Source organism: Vombatus ursinus, unplaced genomic scaffold (genome assembly GCF_900497805.2).
Source record: "Vombatus ursinus unplaced genomic scaffold, bare-nosed wombat genome assembly UNPS02014179.1, whole genome shotgun sequence".
In the NCBI taxonomy this organism is placed as follows: Eukaryota; Metazoa; Chordata; class Mammalia; order Diprotodontia; family Vombatidae; genus Vombatus; species Vombatus ursinus.
The window spans coordinates 578,954-600,087 of record NW_020953957.1 but is presented as its reverse complement, the minus strand read 5'-3'; the positions used below and the strand labels follow the sequence as shown (position 1 = coordinate 600,087).

The 21,134-nt window shown below is 41.0% G+C and overlaps 1 protein-coding gene across 3 annotated transcripts in view; it reads right to left on the bottom strand.

The window, feature by feature from the left end:
• Positions 1-12,190: 12,190 nt before the first annotated feature.
• The window catches only part of SYT6 (synaptotagmin 6), a 71,795-nt gene continuing 62,851 nt past the window's right edge, over positions 12,191-21,134 (bottom strand). Inside the window, exons 6-7 of one of the 3 annotated variants that reach the window (XM_027860410.1) lie at positions 19,165-19,315; positions 12,191-12,387 (exon numbers count right to left, since the gene is read on the bottom strand). In XM_027860410.1, coding sequence (XP_027716211.1) covers positions 12,316-12,387; positions 19,165-19,315 — 223 coding nt within the window. In that variant the 3' untranslated portion in view covers positions 12,191-12,315. Of the gene's footprint in view, positions 12,388-14,627; positions 14,646-19,164; positions 19,316-21,134 lie in introns of those variants that run through there. The other 2 variants (XM_027860411.1, XM_027860412.1) reach the window with 2 other exon arrangements.

The following is a 21,134-nucleotide window of genomic DNA, read 5'->3' as shown; positions in this document are numbered from 1 at the left end:
TTCTTGGTGTTGGCTCTAGAACTGGGAGACTCCCTTTTCCCAGGGCATTTCAGCTATGGCCTGTGGGAGACAAAGAGCAGCACATACAAGTTCAGTGGGATGGGCATTCATCTAGACAAGAGGGCCCCTTGATAATTCCTAAGGCTTTGAAACGGCCATTCAAATTAACTTAGACCCACAGCCCCAAATGCAGAAGTAAGAAAATAGAATAGAAGGAAATCAGACTCTGGGCAAGTGAGAACTTTAAGACCCACTTTGTGGATTAATACTAGCAAATGTTTCATCTCAAGCTCTTTCCCCTGGCAGTTGGCTACACATTAAGGCCATTTACCTCCACCATTAGCTGATACAATTTCACTGTTGGTCTAAAATAAATATAATTAAGAATTCAACACTTGGAGGAACTGTGATTTCATTAGTGTAGTTATACCCTCCATCATGTGCATTGTAAGCCTTCCATTCCTTGGTAGCTGGCCATGAATTGCTGTGTACAAAACTTCATCATCTTGTGGCCAACCTTAGGTGATGAACCCTTCTGAGCTTAACTGGCCTGGTCAGCAAACATAGAGTCCAGATTTGGGCCCATCCAAGAAGGCTTTCCAGTTTGGTAGCATCAAATTCTAGCTTATTCCCCACTGGCATAATCTTTGAGAACCCAGAATAATCTTCATGCCACAATGTAGTGTCAGAGTAATTCTTCGGCAAAAGAATTAAATTGGAATTTAATATATTTCAATACTTTGATGGACCTTGGAATTCAATGGTATGGGTATTCCCTCCACTGGTGCAGATCCAGTCATCTGTTCTCAACCTGTGTTATTCTTGACTGTCTTTCCACTAATCTAATTTTTATTAGGTTTGGGTAAGTCATGTAGTGTACAGAGCACTGGGATTTGGACTCAGAAAGACTTGAGGTAAAGTCTTGCCCTAGAAACTTACTATTTGTGTGATCCTAGGCAAGTCTCTCTGGCTCCCTTGGTTTGTTCAGGTGTAAAATGAGAATAATAATCATGTTTCACAGAATTATTGGGAGGATCAAATGAGAAAATGTGTAAAGTGCTTTGTAAAACTTAAAATGATACATAATTATCCAATTATTATTAATTCTCCACAAAAGGCCTTTCTCTTAAAAAAAAATCTTTTTGGGTGCTGGGGTAGCAGTCGAATTGTGTCCCTGTTATCCTGCATTTGAGCTATCTGACCTCCAAATTCCTTTTGTGGTCATGTGTGTCCTTGGTCACCCCCTTCGTGACAATGATATGCTGAAGCCCCTTTACAACTTTTGGGCATCTTTCCACTTCTCTTTGGGTCACATGTGACTTCTGAGATTGGGGTGTTCCCATGATTCAAAGCCATGTAGCATCTCCAGAAGAACATATCAGGATAGCAAGAAACCAGTGATTGTATCAGTGTGGGTACTCCTATCAGGAGATGACTGGTATGAAAAACAAGCGTTTGTTAAGCATCTACCCTGTGCCAGGCGCTGTCCTAGGTGCTGAAGATACAAGGCAAGCATGAGCTTTTGCCAAAATAAACAAATAATTTGGGATCATTGAGAAAACTTGGCTCCTAGATAATGAATTTGATATGCTACAAAAGATAATTTACATAATACTTCTTACATCTAAAAATATGCACCTTTGTACATAGACGTACATTCAAACCCTTCACAACTGCCTCCAACCCACTTTTGCCATTTTGTTGCACATCACTGCCATTCACATACTCTATGATCCAAACAAATTGGCTTTCTTCCTGTTCTACACACATGACCCCCCCCCCCCATCTCCTATCTTTGTGACTTTACACAAGCTGTCCCTATGCCTGGAATCCATGCCTTCCTCACCTTCACATCTTAAAATGTTTAGTTTCCTTCAAACGAAAGGCAGGTAGGAGGTGCAATGGACAGAGTGCTGAGCCTCCAGTCAAGAAGACCTGAGTCTAAATCTAGCCTATGACACTTACTAGCTGTATGATCCTGTGCAAGTCACTTAACCTCTCTGCCTCAGTTTCCTCAACTGTAAAATAGGAATAGCAATAGCATCTAATTTATAGGGTTGTTGTAAGGAACAAATGAGATAATATTTGTGAATATTTGTAAAAAAAAGTACTTAGCACAGTGCCTGACACATAATAGGTGCTTAATAAATGCTTATTGATTGACTGGTTGATATCCTCTCCTTTTTTTTTTTTTTTCAATCTTTACCTCAAGCCTGCATTATCCTCATTTTACAAGTGAGAAAACTAAAACATAGAAAATGCTAATGTACATGGCTAGGTAAGAGGCTCAGTAGAATTAGACCCCAGGTCCTTAGACTCTGAGATCAGAATTGCTTACACTGAACCTCTTTGTAGTCTGTAGCATTAAGTATCTGGATATTATCTTCTTCTTAGTAATAGTAGTAATAATAATAAAAAAGTAAACATTTATATAGCATTTTGAGGTTTGCAGAGTGCTTTAAAAATATTGGCTCATTTGATTCTCATAACTCTGTTGGGGTAGGTACTACTATTATTCCCATTTTACAGATAAGAAAGGCTGAGAGTTAGATGACTTGCCCTGGGTCACATAGCTAGTAAGTGTATGAGGCAGGTCCTATGCTATTGCCTACACAATTGGTGTTCTACAGATCTATAATTGGAAATTTTTTCAACAGAGGAAGTAATAGTTGGAGAGTGTTAGCAGTGGTACTGAGTGGTGGCCAGTCTGAGCAGAGGATCAGTTGCACTGGGAGGGTGTAGGCCCAATCCTTAGAAAGGCCCTACTCATGTCCCTGTAAGTATTGAAGGAGGTCATGAGTCCATAGGAGAGGGGTACCATGGTTACAGGATCCTGGCAGTGGAGCTGAATAAGGATGCCCATTTTTGGTGGAGGCACTGGGACGGCGGTCTCCAGGCTGTTGTTGAGAGAAAGCATGCTCCCCTTGGATATTAGCAAACTGGAACAAAGCCCAGGTGGTCCACTCATGTGATGGCTCTGTTCCCTTCCATTAGTATGCAATGTAATGTAATTGAAAGTAAGGAAAGCTTAAATATGTCACCTCAAACATTTGTATGCCTTGTCCCTGTAGCACAAGCAGCTCTAATAAGTAGAGTTCCAAGGTCTATCCCAATTCTACCTGGCTTTTATAGCCCTCCAGGGACTGCCTCTTAAACCAATCTAGGAGAGTTGCAGAGGTTTATTTTGTGTTCTAGAGGAGGTTGACTAAAAGCCTCAGTGCCAGGGGGAGAGATGTATGACAGTCCCACCCCACAAGCTGCAGACCTGGAGAAGAATAGCTGTGAGGGTCTGGGGGCCACTGGGGATAGAAGTTGGCACACACAGCATGGCCATATACCACTGCCACCTCCACAGAGCACAGAGAGGTGGGGCTGGGTAGCTTCCATGAAGAAAATGAGGAATCTCTCTGCATAGTAAGCAAGACATGTTTGACCCATCTAGAAAAGAAGCATTTTATTTTTTGTAATTTATGTGCCCAGTGAGAAGGTGACTTGGTGCATGAAGCTGCAGCTGGTCTTCCTCTTTGATTTCAGAGCCAGTTTTAACTGCTCTGTATCACTGTCAGTGATTTCTCTAGAGATATGAAAGGTGGTAGTACAAAGGAAGATAGCCCTTCAAACTCTGATTACCAAATTCTTTGCGTGCTTAGCAATTCAAATTTCTAGAAATAGTTCTGATAGCTTTTCCTTCTGAAGGTCACAGGATTTCTCATCCCCAATTCTTTAGACCTGAAGGGATCTTACTAACCTGGGCTTTTCACAGCATCTAAGAAGACGCCATAGAAGGAGAAATTGCACATTGTCTCAGGAAAGCCTCAGGCTGCCTGCCCACGTATGTGCGTCTATGTGCTTGGTGCGTATATAGATAATCTTTGATATGTCACTAGACTTTCCAAGTCCACGTGAAAAAAAGAGCCACCTCAAGGAAGAGAGTCACAGCCCTCCCAGGTACTAATTTATTGTGAATTAGTCATCTCCAACTTGAGATAGCCGTGGGAGATTTTTGATGGAAAGCCAAAAACTGAAAGGAAAATAAGTAAGATATTGCAAGAAAAGACAGCCAAAGGTATCATTTCTGTGTCCTTCTCTGGTTGTTGACTATTCTTGGCCATAACCCTCCACCAACATCATTCCCTCAGACCATTCCCCAAGCTGGACTTTTTTCTAAACTCCAATAACACAAATACATTATTTTGGAAAATAGCCTTTCTATGTGTCTAACAACTTCTTCCCTGTTTCTTCTTCCTTAGTGCCTAGCACACTCTATGCTGATGATTCTCAAATCTACCTATTCTGCCCTAATCTCTGTGCTGACCTTCAGTCTCATATCTTCAATTGCCTATCAGATATCTGGAACTAGATGTCTGATAGACATTTTAAACTCAACATGTTTAAAATGGAACTTGTTGTATTTCCTCCTACCCCCCTCCCCCACACATAGGGACTATTACTGTTAAAGGCACCACCATCCTCCCAGTTCCTTTGGCTTGCAACCTAGGTGTTATCCATAACTCCTTCTTATCTCATACCTCCCCATATTTGATCTGTTGGAAGGCCAGTCAAATTTACCTTTGCAACGTCTCTCAAATACATCCACTTCTCTCTTCTAACACATCCATCACTCTGGTGCAGACCCTCATAATATCACTCTTGGACTACTACAATAGCTTGCTTGTGGGTCTGCCTGCCTCAAGTCTCTCCCCACTTCAATCTACGTTCTATTCAGCCACCAAAGTGAGTTCCTAAAGTGCAGGTCTGACCATGTCACCCCCCTACTCAATAAACCGCAGTGGCTTCCAATTGCCTCCAGGATTAAATACAAAATGCTCCATTTTGCATTCAAAGCCCTTCTAACCTAACCACCTCCTTCCTTTGCAATCTTCTTATAAGGTTGTAAATTCCCTTCTAAATACTCTTTGATCTAGTGACACTGGTCTCCTGGCTGTTTGACAAACAAGATACTCCATCTCTTAGCTCTGGGCATTTTCTCTGGCCATCCCCTATGTCTGGAAAGTTCTCCTTCCTCATCAGTCCCAACTAAAATCCCATCTTCTGTGGGAAACCTTCCTCAACCCTTCTTAATTCTAGTGCCTTTCTTCGGTTAAAGCTCTTAACAACCAGGACCTAACCAAACTTTCCAGCTTTTCCATCCTCCCCTCTTTCATAGTTCAAGGCTTAATTATTCTGGCTTTCTTGCTTTTCCTCAATGTTTCATTCTATCTTTTTCTCTATGCATTTACACTAACTGCCCCTTATGCTTAGAACATATTCCATCTTCACCTCTGCCTCTGAGAATCTCATTTCCTTCATAACTGCCATAAGTGCCATTCCTTCATAAGTGCCACCTTCTACATGAAGAATTGTTATCATTGAGTCATTTTGGTCATGTCCAACTTTTCATAACCCAATTTGTGCTTTCTTGGCAAAGATATTGGAGTGGTTTACATTTTCTGCTCATTTTACAGATGAGGAAACTGAGGCAAACAGAGTTAAGTGATTTGTTCAGGGTCATACAGCTAGTAAGTGTCTGAGGTTGGCTTTGAACTCAGGTCTTCCTGACTCCAGACCCGGCACTCTAGGCATTGTGTCACCTAGTTGCCACATGAAGAATTAACTGCTCCTTACAGCATATAGTGCCCTAGCTCCGAAAATTACTTTGTGTTTATTTTATATGTGTTTATTTATGTGTGTGTTCTCTTTTCTTAGAGAATGTAAGCTCCTTGAGGGCAGCCAGGATGGCTACTTTTTTTGTCTTTGCAATCCCAGTGTCTAGGACTGTTCCTGGCACACTATAGGCACTTAGTAATGCTTATTGATTGATTGGTAAGAGATGTTAAAGAACAGTTTGTTGTTGGAAGATCACATGCAGAGATGGCAGCATGTGGAGTAGGAAGTTCATTGGATTTAGAATTGAGATGACAGATTCAAAGCTTGGCTCTGCTCACTACTAAGTCATTTCCTCTTTTGGGGCCTCAGTTTTCTCATCTGTAAAATGAAAGAGTTGAACCAGAGGACCTCTGTCTACCTTCCAGATACAAAACTTTTTAAACTAATTCACTTCATTCACTCGTTCAACAAGCGTTTATTGAATGCCCACTATGTGAAAGGCTCTGAGCTAGGCATTTTAATGGGCTAACATAGCTGTACAGATAATACTGTTGATGGTATGTTAGTAGGCTTGAACTTCTAGTTGTTTTACTTCTCAATAATGGTGAAGGCTTACATCAAGCCATCAATACCTGTTTGTTCCCATATGGCACTCACTTGCAAGATGACTGAGATTAGGAGGTACAACTTGTACCTGTGAATGCTTTTTACCATAAAGGACAATTGACTCACTAAGTTTCAATGGGACTCCCAAGTGGTACTGAGGAACCAATCAACCTTGATAAGGTAGGACATGTAAGGAAGTATGATTTAATGTAATGGAAAGATATCATGGTCCGGTGTGGAAAGAACATTACAGCTGGAGTGAGAAAGATTTCTAGTCCTGGTTTAGTTGTTTGCTAGCTGTATAATCTTGGGTAAGTCCCTTATGCTCCCTTAGTCTCAATTTAATTATCTACAAAATGGGGATGATAAGATACATAATAAGACATGGACAAGAATCATCCAGGAATAGGAGTAGATTGCTAGTACCCCCTACTAATGAGATTATGCATAAACTGAAGGACAATACTTCGTTACCTACTTCATCAGGTTGTTGGGCAGATCAAAAGAACTAATGCATGTAAAGTATTGTTACATTTATAAAAATGTGTTACTATTCAATTTGGAAGTGTGAATATTTAGTCAGGAAATCATTAGTATTAGAAAACATATATTCAGTTAAAGTAGAAGCACATTTCATTGTCTTTTGTCTTTTTGATCTCCTTCCGTGACGAGGATAGTCATTACTGTGATATTCCATTTCTTACCCCAGGACTTTGCATGGATTGTCCTCCATGTCTGAAATGTTCTCTGTCCTAACTTCTGCCTCTTGAAACTCCAAGTTCCCTTAATTTCTCATTCAAATACAACCTTCTATAAGATGTCTTTCCTGCTTTTTCCAGCTATTATCATTTCCCCTCTCCTACCCCAGAAATTATTTATATACATGCGAATTTTACAGTTAATTTAATTTATGTACATGTTGTTCCTACCCATCATCCCTCTCAGTAGAATGTTAGTTCCTTGAAGATGATCTACATTTCCTGTTTTGTATCTTCAGGTCCTAGCATAGTGCCTGGAACATGGTAGGTGCTTATTGAATATTTAATGAACTGGATTTATTTCAAGGTATGTGAGGGGCAGGAGTCCATGTTTATGTGGTGTGTTGAAGGTGTGTCTGCGCAGCTGTGCATACATGTGATGATTCATCAGTCTATGTGTATGGGACCTCCACTAAAATCCTACACTAATGTTTCTCGTAGATGTGGAGGTCTTACAAGTTATGCCAGCAGAACCCAATCCCTAACAGGTCCTATTAAACTAAAAAGGCTCCCAGTATGGCTGTGGTAACAGAGTGCCTGCTGTTCAAGCACCAGCCTAAGTGGAGGGAGGCTTGTGACCAGGCTTTGATCCACAGGGGGTGGACTTTCACTAGCCTTCAATACTGTGTGGCCGCTCTTCCTACTTCCTACAGTGGCTATGGAGTGATAGAAAAAGAGGTAAAGGAAGATGGAGCTGAGTGATCATTTCTATACAGTCTGCAAATATTAATATAACCATTGGTTCTTTGTCAGCACCATCTTAGTGCCATGATTGAGTTGACATATCCCTAGAGAAACTGAACCACCCAAATCTTAAAAGAGCCCAAGGAACACTTCCAGTGTACTGAGTGAGTTCTTTATTGAGGATATAATGCAAGATGTGGTTGAGAATGGATGGGTTGCTGTCTATCTCTACTGTGAGATTATTGATGAGATGACCATCTACTTAAGTATTGAAGGCAGAGAAGTGTTCTGCGGTGCACACATAGATAAATCAAATTAGAGCCCCTTAATTTATTGATTTTGTTGATCAGTATCATCACCTATTAGGTTTACTTGAAACTTGGAATACCTATATCATGATTAATGTGATTTTGCCAGAAGGAGTTTATCTCTTCTGAGTAGATTTGGAAAGTCAGCCATTTATCCACTCCTGTTCTCTGCTGGTCCACAAAGTTTATGTTGTCTCCATAAGTTTTTTGGCCAAAACTTCACTGAATTCCCTGCTGGGCTGATCTGTGACCCTCATAAATAGGTCCTATTACTAAGCCGTTTCTTCACATCAGTAGTTCTCAAAGTTTTTGGTCTCAGGACCCCTTTGCAATCTTAAATTTTAAAAATTATTGAGGACCCTCCCAAAGACCTTTTGTTTGTGTGGATAATATTGATCAATATTTGCCATATTAGAAATTTAAAACATCTCAGCATTATTATAAAAATAGTTTTGACCTCAGGACTTAAGGACCTCCTGAAAGGGGCTTGGGGGTACCCAGGGGTACATAGGCCAGATTTTGAGAACTGCTGCTTCAGACAATAAGGGTAATTTATTAGTTCAATTTCTTCACTGTCTTACTGTAATTTGAATGCATATGTACCCAAATGCACGTTACCTTCAATTCTCCACATACTGCTAAATTAAATAAAAGCTGTGTGTGAGTAGAAAGAAGTTTGAGCTCTCTTGATTTCTCTTCCTCTCTACTCTGCTTCATTACTCTAGCCATATGTTCCCAAAGTGCAAAATACTATCCCTTGTGGGGCACTGGAAAGATCCAGGGGGATGGTAGTAGCCTCAGGTACAATTGGGGGGCATTGAATAAAAATAAGGGGGCAGTGGAAGCGTAAGGAAAGAAGAGAAGAGAAGAAATTCTGGAAAAACTATTTGTATGTGTTTCATCTGTTGTGTAACAGAGTTAAAGTTGTAGTTATTACATTATTTTCCAAATAAACACAAAATGCAAGTTATGACCACTGGTGAAGTCTACTGACAGGTCTTAACAAGCAAGTGTTGGCAGGCAAGAGCGTCCCAAATTGTCAGGAAGTCCAGCATGTATCGGCAGGAATATGTGTATGTAATGACTTGTTTGTAATACGATACCATATGGTTACATGATGCAATATTGCTTCATCTAAATTTCAATGCAGGAAAAAACCCACAAATTTACAATACATTATTAAATTTAACACGTGTCATTTAAAATTCATTTTATATTTTTGAAATGAGCTAATTTTTAAAAAATCATTAAAGGGTTAAAGAAATTAGATTTCCAGGGGGGCACTGAGTAATTTTTTTTTGAAAAGGGGTCAGTAGACCAAATAAGTTTGGGAACCTCTATTCTAGACTGCCATTGATTTCCATATTGCCTCTTGAAGTTTGATTTGAGAGATTAAACAGGATTCTCTTTCTTGAAGTAGAAAAAGTATCACATCTTACAGATGCAGAGCATGTGAATCTTTTCCTCAGGGGAGTGGTTGACATCTGGAGGGGCCTGCTTGTTGAGCTGAACAGCTGAGGAAACAGCAGGGTCCTACCCAGTGGAAGTGCTCCTGTGAGCAACACTTTACAATATACAGGTAAGTCTCAGAGTTGTGGCATGCACAGGTGTATTAGCAGGGCCAAAAATAGGGGAAAAAACCCCCAACTTTCTGCATATGGTCTGAGGAGTAACTTCTGTGAAATAAAGATTAAAAATAGCAAGATTTCCCTTGTCCTGTGTGCGGGCTTGTCCACCTATTAACTTTGAAACCTTGAGTATGTGAAATGGTCAGAAAAAAAAGGTAACAGACAGAGACTTAATTGAACTAAAACTCTCAGTGGTGATGGAGGTGGAAAAACCCAAAGAAAGGATTGATGATATATTTTGTAAATGATCATGTAATTAATTAATAATGGAAGGTTTGGGAGGGGAGGAGGAAGGAAGAGAATTATCTTCAGCACAAAGGCTCAGCTCTTTAGTTTGGGCAAAGGAACAGGGCTCTCAGACAGCTTGGTTCTCCAGACCTTCCTCGACGCTATTTCTAGTCTGCTGGGATCCAGGAAATACTCGGCATGTTTGGCTTCAGTAAAACTCTTCTCTAAGAAATTACTTAGTCCACTAACAAATGAAGAGACTGAAATATTTCATCCAAAGACACCAAACTCAGCTCCTTTTCTAAAAGGTCTGAGGCTAGAACCAGCAATTGTTGCCTGCCTGTAAGAGAACATTAGGGATCATTGCCAATAGGAGTTGTGTTTTCCAGGAGACTTGGGTTTGGATCCATTGGTTTTGTGTGACCAAGGGACCTCATCTCTGCTTGGTATAGATATTGAGCAACATGTAATGCCAGTTATTTGTGAGTTCATTCAAACATCTGGCTTTAAGGTTTACAGCCTGAAGGTAGGGAACTAAATTAAGTCAACTGGTCCCTGACCACTCATGACTTTGGTTCTAGTAGCAATATTTCCTCAGCCATCCAGCCACAGACTCATCTCCTTGTTGTGACTATGGGTTACCTACAAAGGGGAACTTTGATTTGTTGGTGCACAGCCCCTTTCCTACCTCCCCTGCCCCTCCTAGTCTGGGGGGCAGGGTGAGGTTTGGGCTTATCTACATCTAATTTTTTTCAGCTGAATAATTCTTCATTTGCCCACCTCAATTTCTTCATCTATAAAGTGAGGGGAGTTGGACACAGTGACATTTAAGGTCCCCAATATCCTTCAATGCCAACTTTAGCTCATGTACTTACTGGCATAGTCTTAGGAATGAACAATAATTCCCAAAAGGATTCCAAAAGAGAAACCTGTTATTTCAGCTTAAAACAAGGGTTTACTTTATTGATTTACTGCTCTAGTAGCATGTAACATGTATAAAGAGTGAGACACAAGGCTGGTGAATGGGTTTTATGTATTTGACCTTCCACCGGCAGATAGAGGGCCTCACTAGCTTAGCCCTGGTAAGTCCTAAATACATGGGTTTTCCAAGTTTTGCAATAGTGAGTTCTGATCTGGCATGAAAATTTCCCTCTAGCACATTCACTAATGCCATATAGATGGAGGCTGAACCCCTGGCCCTGACCAGTGGGCTCCAAATCCTTCACTAACTCAGACTTAACATAAATGTGGATACCAAAGATTATCAACTTTTTCCTTGAATCTGGCCTAAAGTAGATAGCTAAAGAAAACCCATTTATTAACATGGAAACAAACAACACAAAAGTACTTAGCAATTTACAGAACTAAAGTTGAAGATGAAAAGTGTCTCCAAAGTCCACAGTTTGCCAAACCAGATTAGCTGACTTGACCTCAATAGGAAACATGGGTCCCATGGCAAAATGAACAGAGGGCAGTACCCCAGATCCCAAAACTTACTATTAGGAAGTTTGCCTTTTATCTGGGTTTCCTTTTGGCCCATTTGAATGTTTTCAGCAGCTGTTTGGTATCTCATGGAAATTTGAAAACTATACATTACTGCGAATCATTCCGGAACATATGTTATATATGCCTTTCTTTCTTTATAATTAGGAGTATTTTGAGAACAAAGCTCCCGTTTGCAAACAAATGTCACCATTAGCTGCCGGGTTCCAGGAAACACTCGGCATGTTTGGCTTCAGCAAAATTCTTCTCTAAGAAAACATTTCTGTTTTCTTGAAGAGGCAACTTATTTCAATTCATGCGGAAAAAGCAAACTCGGAACATCTCCACCCTGGTACAAACCTCACAACTCCCTCAAATTTGGTTACAATTTCAGAATGAGAACATGTTGAGTCCGAATCTTGGTTTTATAAATACCAGTCAGCCAAGGGTTTGGATGAGTCAAGGTCAACCCAATACTGGCTATAAAAGAATGGCCCCATTGGTAGGGAACTCTGAAAATGAAAGGGCTAGCCCAGCTCAGTTTCTTTCCTCTTCAGGGGTGGGGTGACCTCGGTGGAGGCTCAGAATTTCGAAGCTTCACCACCTGCACAGAAAATACTTTATTTATTCCAGACTTTATTTTATTCTAGATGGTATTTGACAACAAACCTTGGGGCACTCTGTCCTTTACTACTTCTTTCTTTGCCCCTCGTTCTTTTTCTGGACTGCAAATCCTTAAAAGTGAAAACCACCACCACAACGACAAAACAACAACAAAAAAAAAAATAACCCAACAAATGAACAAATGAAAAAATCACCTTGGGAGACAGAAAAGACTAAGACAAATCTGACCACACGAGAAATTTCTCAGCCTTGACCTACGGCAGGAACACTTAAGACTCTGGAGTGAGTGACTGGAGGCTGCTGCTGCAGGATAACGCCCCACACTTGGACTGTTGAAGAAGGGCAAAAATAACATCGCTTAGTCCCGTTGGTGTTCCACGGCCATGCATCTCACGGTGTTGGAGGAGGCTTTGGAGATGGGCAGGAACCCTGGCTGTCAAAGCTTGCAGCTCGTCCTTGCCACTGGAGAGAAACAAGAAGGTCTTATTATTATTATACCAGGAAGGCTGGAGGCAGGTCACTGTCAAGGGATTTGGGTTTGGTTTTTTTTTTTAATATATGCCCAGCAGTTATTGGGTCCTCATGCACTGAATTCACCTTTCCCAGCTTTTATAAGCTTTCCTGAATTTTGCTGCAGGCCATGCAGAGAAATATAGGAAACAGCTTTACTGTTCCATTTTCAGATACCTGATTTAAAAAAAAAAGACTTAGAGCACAAGTGATTAAAGCTCTCTTATTTTCTATTGTTTGTTTGTGTGTGCATGTGTTTTAATGAGGTCCTGTGCCTAAGCCATTCCTGAGTGTCTCAGTCATTTTTCAAGCTGAAAATCGGATTATGCAGGTAGCCAAAAAGGCAGCCTATAATGCGTTCCCTTACCGTCAGGAATCCACAATCATGAATTATTAGCAATTTGTCTGGGAGCTGTTAGTCCAAGCTTAAGAACTAATACTGCTCTGCTCTGAGGTCTGATTCACACTTCTTCCTTATTCTTTATTTACATTGCCTTGGGTAGTTAAACCTAACCCAGGAGGCCATAGGCAATCTAAGGACAGGAAGCAAAAAGAGATGGGAGGTTCTTGACTGGAGATTGTTGTAGGTTTTTGGCCCCTTCCACAGCCTCTTTAATGACTAATTCCCATTCTCTACCTGCCACAAATTTTTTCCCCTTCCTATCTCTATCCACTGCCCTCCCCACCATTTCTCCAACACACACACAGACACACAGACACACAGACACACACACACACCTGACTCATCTCTCTCCAGAGCATGATGATGGTTGTAATGAGTTGAGGGGTAGGAATGAAGATGGATGGACTTTGGTTTCTACATGATTCGATCATTCCTTTAAACTAAAAATCAACTCACAGATGCAGTAGTGTCTAATTATCAAGACTCTGACTTACTGACTTAATCCTGATCTGCTTGGGAGCCCTTATAATTCCAAAGTGACTTTTGTCTGACCCCTACTCATAGACTCATAGACTTAGAACCAAAAGGGACCTTAGGGACTATCTAACCCAAATTTCTCAGTTAACAGATGAGGAAACTGAGGTCCAGAGAGGTTAAGTGATTTGCCTGAGCATTGAGTGGCAGAATCAAGACTTGATCCCAGGTCCTCTGACTTTAAATCTTCTACTCTTTCCATTGTAAACCACTGACTGTGGTATCTCTTGTATTCCCTGCAGTATCCTGAATATCCTAACTTGGCTTAACATTTTTTGATATCTACAGCAAGAAAGTGGAAATGGTGGTGGATTCAAAGATATAGGCTGTCTCTTTTAACTAAAATCTAGAGAGGCTGGAATCTCCTAGGGACATAGAAGCTTCTGAGGGTGATGGGTCCTTAGTAACCCCGGTGTCCATTCTCTTCTTTTCACCTGGAGACAATAAGTGGTCTCCTCTGGACACAGTCTGTTATCTCCAAATACTAGGGCCAGACTTCCTAAGGAGTGGACTACTTGTCTCTGAGCAAAATTGACAGATGAGTTCACCCATGGGGTGGATGACAAGCCCCCCAAATTAAGACCCCAGATCCCAAAGCCACTGAGACTATTGAGTTTTCCCTTGGTGCAGGGAAGAGCAGGACTGTGGACTGCAGGACCTTTTCATGCAAGGCTCAGGTTTTCACAGTTCTCTGGGTATCATGAAGATAATCCAGCACAAAGCTCTTGGGTGATAATGAGGTACTGGGTAAATGATGACCACTAATCCTACACCCTGAGAGCGCAAGCTTATGTGACTGACTGGACCGGTATAGAGTGGGACACCAACAGCTTGGGATCATGACTTCTCTATAACATCAACTCTTTCAGTTCTCATTTCCAGATTCTCAATCTCATAAAGTCCTACTGTTGAATACTCATATACTCAGGGGAATTTAGACCTAGGAGGGTCTGGAAAAGGGAGTTATGTGGTTGAAGTCCTTCATCTGACAGATGAGGAAATGGAGTCTTGGCAAAGATAAGTGATTTCCTCAAGCTCGCACAGCTAGCTAGTGACAGAGCCAGGACTATAACCTGGCTTTCCTGACTCCCAAAAAAGTACTGCTTCCACTCCATCACCATCTCTGCTCCAGGCCACCCTGGACCAAGAAGGCAGAAAGTATACCAAGAAGCCTAACCTTGTTGGGCCCACCCCGGTGGTACTTACTCCTAACTCCAGGTGACAGTCTCTGCTTGCAGCATCCACATGAATGAAATCACAATCGAGGGTTTCCCTGGTGAAATATTTTAGATAAATAAATTGTCTGGTTGCTGAGGGCTCCATACGCCCATTGTGAAATCTGACTCACCAAGAGGTGAAATAGGATTGAATCTATTACCCCTCTCATTTAAAACACATTTCAAGACCTCTAATGTTTTTTTTTTTCCTATAACAGCCTTTAATGTTGGTGAAAGGTTATCTTGAAATTACTGTATTCTCCCTAGGTAAGCAATATTACTCAATCCACTGTTTGATAGACCAGGCAAGAGGAAGGGGAATTGAAACAGCCGTCGGAGTACCTTCCATACTGTTAAAGAGAAGTCACATTGGGTTTAATTGTCCAGCTAGGGCTAATGGGGATGGACTTGCTGTTCTCTGTGATTTTTTCAAACAAAGATTCAGTGAAGAAAGATCGAGATTTCCTGAACAATGGCAAGGTCAGTGATTGGTTCAGAGAGGATGCTCCTAGAGATTCAGAGATGGTGAAGGAGCAGAGCCCAATGTGCACTAAATGATTGTGCAGGACTCCGGCACTTTGAGCAGGGGGCCTTTTGTGGGCCTGAAATGGGTCAGACTCCAACAGAGACAGCCATCCCTGGCTGTTTATCTGAGCTTGGCCTTCCCTGAAGAGGCCATTGAGTCGATCTAGACACTTGCTATTGTGACAGAGACAACAAGTCAGGGCTGGAAACAGAGGAGGAAGGGAATGGCAACAGTGGTGGCCACAGCAGAGGCAGCAGCAGCTGCTGTGGGAGAAGGGAGGGATAGCTGTGATTTAATTAATTTTTATTCATGAAAAATTCTCAGCAGGGAAAAATGTCTTTTTCAGATAATTTGTTCCCCCTCAACATTATTTTATGTTCAAAACAAGCAAGCAGGGATGGTGCCCTGTGTTCTCATTAGGAAAAAAAATAATCACAGCATTCTAAACTCCTGTAAGAAAGGTGCTATATAAATAGAGTGCTTCTCAGATACTATCTCATTTATCTTCCCACGAACTAGGGAATAAAGATTATTCTCTACATCTTACAAACGGATAAGCAGGACACGTGTGAAGCTAACACTCATGTAAAATGGCCCAGTAAGTCAGGAGGGAGGGAGGGAAGAGCCAGACCCAGGGGTCTAGGAGGCTCTCAGGTAAGGATTCTCCTTCGGATGACTCCAAGGGTGTTGGAGGTGATAATCAAAAGCAAAAGGCTTTGAACCCCAGAAACACAGAAGGATTATTACTACCAAGCTGACGCTTTAGGTGTTGGTTTTTTTTTTTTTTTTTTTAACAAAAATCCTCCAACCACCAGGTGCGGAAGTGTGGGTGGGAATTTTATGCAAATGAATACCAGTGAAATCCTCTTTTTTGAGAAGTATGACATTTTCCAGCTTTTTTGAGGCAGAGGAATGATTATCAATTGGAAAGAAATATGGAATGGCTCCTAGAGGCAGGAAGGTAGGAGAGGGTCTTGGAAGCTGAGTGTTAAGAGGACAGAGAAAAAAAATGAAAACCCATAAGATAGGAATCAATTTATTCTCCTTTCTTTCCCCTAAACTGTTACTTTCCTTTTTATTGTCTCATAAAATATTCATTTCCAAAGTCTTGGGTCCACTTCATCATTTTTCTTTCTTTTTTTTTCTTTTTTTTTTCAGCGTGAATTCCTACATCCAAGTTCTCAAAGAAAATCAACTTAAACTCAATTATTTGGCTTAATTACTTTTTATTCATCATGAAGGGAAGAGTCTCTGAGGTCAAATCTCTCCACTGTAGCACTCCCAAACCCTGACCTCTCCAAAAGTCATTATTCTTGAATGTACCAGGGACAACTCTAGCCTGGCAACTGGGATACCGAAGGGTTGGGATTTATAGAGTACTTACTCACAGGGCTGATTTTAGAGTCCTAGGGATACAGGTTATCTAGAATCATAGATGTTTGGACCTGCAAGAAACCTTAAAGATTTTTTTTAGTGCCCTCATTTCACAGTTGAGGAACCAGGAGGCTCAGAGAGATTCAGCAATTTGTCTAAACTCACACAGCTCTTTAGTGGCAAAAAGCAAATAAGAGGGACCCACCGCTCTTAGAGAGGATATTCCTAAACCATTCCAGATATACAGGTACTTACTCTATTTTTTAATTATCTCCAGAATGGGGGAGGGGGTGGGGAATCTTCAATCTCCTCATTTGATACTTAAGTGAGAGATATTGCTACGGAGAGTCTTATATAACTTGCAGAGAGAGAGAGAGAGACAGAGAGAGAGGGTAGCATCTAAAGGAGAATGGAAAGAGGAAGGGAGATGCATTTGTGGGATGAGAGTCTTCCCTGCAAGAAGGGGACTCAGGACAGTGGAAGGACTGCTGTGGCAAAGACCGACAACATAGATATGGGGACATCAGGCAAACCCAAGTCGCTAGAATGAGAAACACTTTGTTCCTCCTGCCTTACTCCCTCTTGGAAAACCCAAAAAGCACAATTAAGATCTGGCAAGCTTTGCAAAGGGAGAGAGAATCGATTAGTTCCCCAGCTGCCTTCTCTATCTTTCTTGTTTATTTCCAAGTTTTTTTTCAAACTTTCTCAGTGCATACTACTCCACTTCTGATCCGAGCAAACAGTATGCAATAAAAGGGTGGGCCTCTCTCCATTCTGCCCTCAGCACCACTCTCTCTCGTTAAACTGAGTGGAGTGGCAAAATGGCCTTAGGGCTTAAGGGAAAGGGCTGTGAGATGGGAGGATTACACTGGCAGAGCTTTCCTTTTCTTCTCTTCTTCTTCTTTTTTTTGGGGGGGGGGGCTGCGGGAGCAGAAGGAAGGGGTTGAAGGATTGACAGATCCTATGTATTTATCCAGAATCTTACCAGATCTGAAATCTAACCAAGACGAAGAAAGACTAAGTCTTTATGAATTTGGAAGAATCCCAGAACCTCAAAGTTGGAAAGGGCTTCAGAGATCATCTAATGTGGCCCTTACCAGACAACATCCCTGACAAGTGGCCATCCATCCTTTGCTTGAAATAAGGAGGACCAGCTATCACTACATTTCTGTTGTAGGCTTTGATGCCTTGTGGCACTGGGAGGTTTCAACCTCTCCCTGTGAATGAAGAAGAAGGGGATAGGCATTCCTGAAGAGGAATCATAGAGTTTTAGGGATTGGTGGAGGGTGGATTGCCTGAGAGGTATCTAGTTTAGCCCAGTTAATTTCTTAGGTGGGGAAAATCTAAACTTAAGAGACCTGACCCAAGTCATGTAATTAGCTAGGGACAGAGTCAGAATTAAAGCCCAGGACTCTTGCTTTTCAGGCCCTACTGTTCTTTTTCTTTTTTTCAAGTATGAGAGACATCTCACTCATTATTATTAGAATCTGGTCCTAAGGCCTTGGCCTGAGGGCTACCTAAATACCACAAGGGAAGCTTCATTTGGGATGCTGTTTGTTGACTTCCATTTCCCTCCCTGGTGACTGTTCAAAACAAAAAGTCTCTGTGAAGGGAGTTTTTCATGATTCCCAAAGATGCAGAACTGCCAAAAGACTAAATTGAGCCCAGGAACCTTCTTCTCTACTTGGCTGGAATTTCCCATCTGGGATTTAGCCTCCATTCTTCAAGCCTTGTAGCTTTTCTCTCCCTCTCCATTATTCTGCTTCCTTTAGAGATGTAGCTCATGGCACTGAATTGTGCAGGAGTTGTACATGTATGTGTGGGGGGGTGGGGGGTGATAGAGAGTTCTGTCTTCTTTCGAGGCTGAACAAAACATGCCCCCTTTATCCTGAGCACAATGCAAAGGCAAAGTGGCCATTGACCGTGAAAAGCTATCAGATCTCTCTCAATACTTTGGAAATAGGGATAAGGAATGGAACCCCTCTTCCCATCCATCCAATGCCTCTTTTCTGGAAAAAAAAATCATATCATCAGCTTCATGTGTCCCTCCTCTTAATGTTATTCCTATCTTAAGTGAGACTGGGAGGCCCAGGGGGAATTTCTGAAGTCATGTCAATGATTACTATAATAGGATCATTGGATTATAGGTTTAGAACTGGAAGGAATCTTTAAGACCATTTAGTCCAACCTCTTTATGTTACAGATAAGGAAACTGAAGCCTGGAGTGACGAGGTGACCCAAGGTCATATGGGTGGCAAATAGCAGGACTGGGATTCAAACTCAGATCCTATAACTCCAAGTTCAGTGCTCTCTCTTCACCTTACTACAACATTACAGGCTCATACTTATTTTTTACTGTGAAAATGTTAATTGTTTTCCATACCTACCCCCCTTCTACTCCATGACCCTTTTAAGGTGACTTTTCACTTTCATCTCAAGGAAGCATATCCTTTATTTGTTCTCGGCATTTTTAAGCCATAAGGATAAAACAATGGAAACCAAACCAAAAAGAAAATGGGGGGAAAAATCACACACCTCAGCACGTGGCCCTCCACTGCCTCTCTTCCCAGGAATGTCTTGAGCCTAAAGAAAAGCTGATTGCCATTCTCTAGCCAAGTGAGCCATGCATAACCCATGCAATCTTGACCCAAAGGGCCAAGAGGGGCCGCACCCACCTCTTTGAAGGATTTCTTTACCTCCACCAAGGAATGCCAGTGTGCGATGGGCTTCCGTGGATAGGCCAACATCTCATTCCAGTGGTCTCTCCCCAGGCCTTCAGCACTGATCCCCACCCTACAGACTCCAATAATCTCGTTGTGACCCACTCTGAAAAGGAGACAAAAGATAGAGTGCTGGTGACCTGAAGAGCTTTCTTAGGGGTTCTTTGAAGTTGAGGCTTAGGACTCTTACACTCTTGAATGGAAATCTGAATCATGAGTACGGTTACCCCTTCCATCTCATGGGGGTTAAGGGTACAGTGTTGTGGTCTGGAAAATCCACATAAAATTTTTGGCTCTCCTTTCATACAAGAGAAGAAGTCTGAATTTTTTCTTTTTCTTTTATGGGGTGTTTGCAGTACCTTATTGTAAAATTTGGGTTAAGTATTTGGTCATAGGTCCTATGTCATCTGCTGGCCTTTGTGTACCATCTGCGGGCTTCTGCAAAACTCCCCCAAAATTCCCACGTAATTTCTTTTGCTGACTCAAAATATATTGAAAGCTCAGTGTGGAAGGGATAACTGTATGTTTTTCTACTTTGTCAATATTGCTTGGGTGTCTCAGAGGAGACATCAAAAATATAATAAATCAACCTCCTATCAGTATTTTCTCTCTGCCTGTTCCATACCTCACTGGGTTTTTAAGTGTGACTCATAGCCCACTTTTAGGGTGTCCCAGGGACAGAGTGGCATATGCAATAAATCTGGTAGCTAAAGTGATTTATTCACAAAATAGTAAATCAACAAATATTTAGTGATCACCTATTACATGTAGTGATATGTACTAAATAGCTTAGAATGAAACTTGCCATCCTGGCTTCTTGTTTTTCATTAACTTCAGTGACAAGAGTTTCTTGAACTCCTCCTGTGTGCTTAGCATTCACTTTACTGGTATTATGGAGGGGTTATAAAATCCAATCCTCACTCATGAGTTTATAGACTGAGCAGACAATACTAATACATATGAAACACAGAGAATGATGAGGTGCCAAACTAGAACAGGATTCAGAGAAGGGAGAGATAAGTTTGAAAAAGAATAATCAGAGAGTTTCCTGGAGAAGATCAATCAGAAACATTTATTGTGTACCTACCATTTACTAGACACTATGTTAAGTGCTAGGGATATGAAGAAATGCCAAAAAAAGAAATAAGAGGTGGGACTTGAACTAGTCATTAAAAGTGGTGGTGCAGTGGATAGAGCACCAGACTCGGAGTCAGGAAGACTCATTAATTTAACTTATTAACTTAACTCATTAGCTTACTAACTTAACCCTGTTTGCCTCAGTTTCCTCTTTCCTTACTACATCTTACTTTTCTCTTACTTCATCTTATTACAACTTTACAGGGTCATACTTATCCTTTTTTTTCTGTATAAGTAATACCTTTATTGTAACTTGATGTGCTGAAATGCAAAAATATTTTCAGCAACAAGATACCAAAAGTCTCTGAACATTAACATCAACTGATTAAAAGAAGAGGCTGGCTGGTTTGATGCAAGTGTTTATACATATATTATGAATTTTCTAAATCATACCCACCCCAATATTGGTCTTTAAATCATTATAACAACGTGTTTATTTCCAAAACAGGACTCATGTAAGTTAAGCCTTCATTCTACACATGGAATACAGAATTAATTGGATTGCTGTGCATAATGGTGAAGTCAAACATCTAAAGAATTTCCACAAATTCTCTTTCAAATATAAAGTCCATTTACTGCAAATGAAAAATAAGCTGCATCTAATTCAATTCAGCAAATATTTATTAAGCACCTACTATATGCAGAGCACTGGTTAATCTAGTTTAATCTTGATAGTTTATAAGAAATTATTCCTCTTCTATAAAATGAGCTGGAGAAGGAAATAGCAAACCACTCCAGTATCTTTGTTTTCTTAAAATCTCAAATGAGGTCATGGAAAGTTGGACATG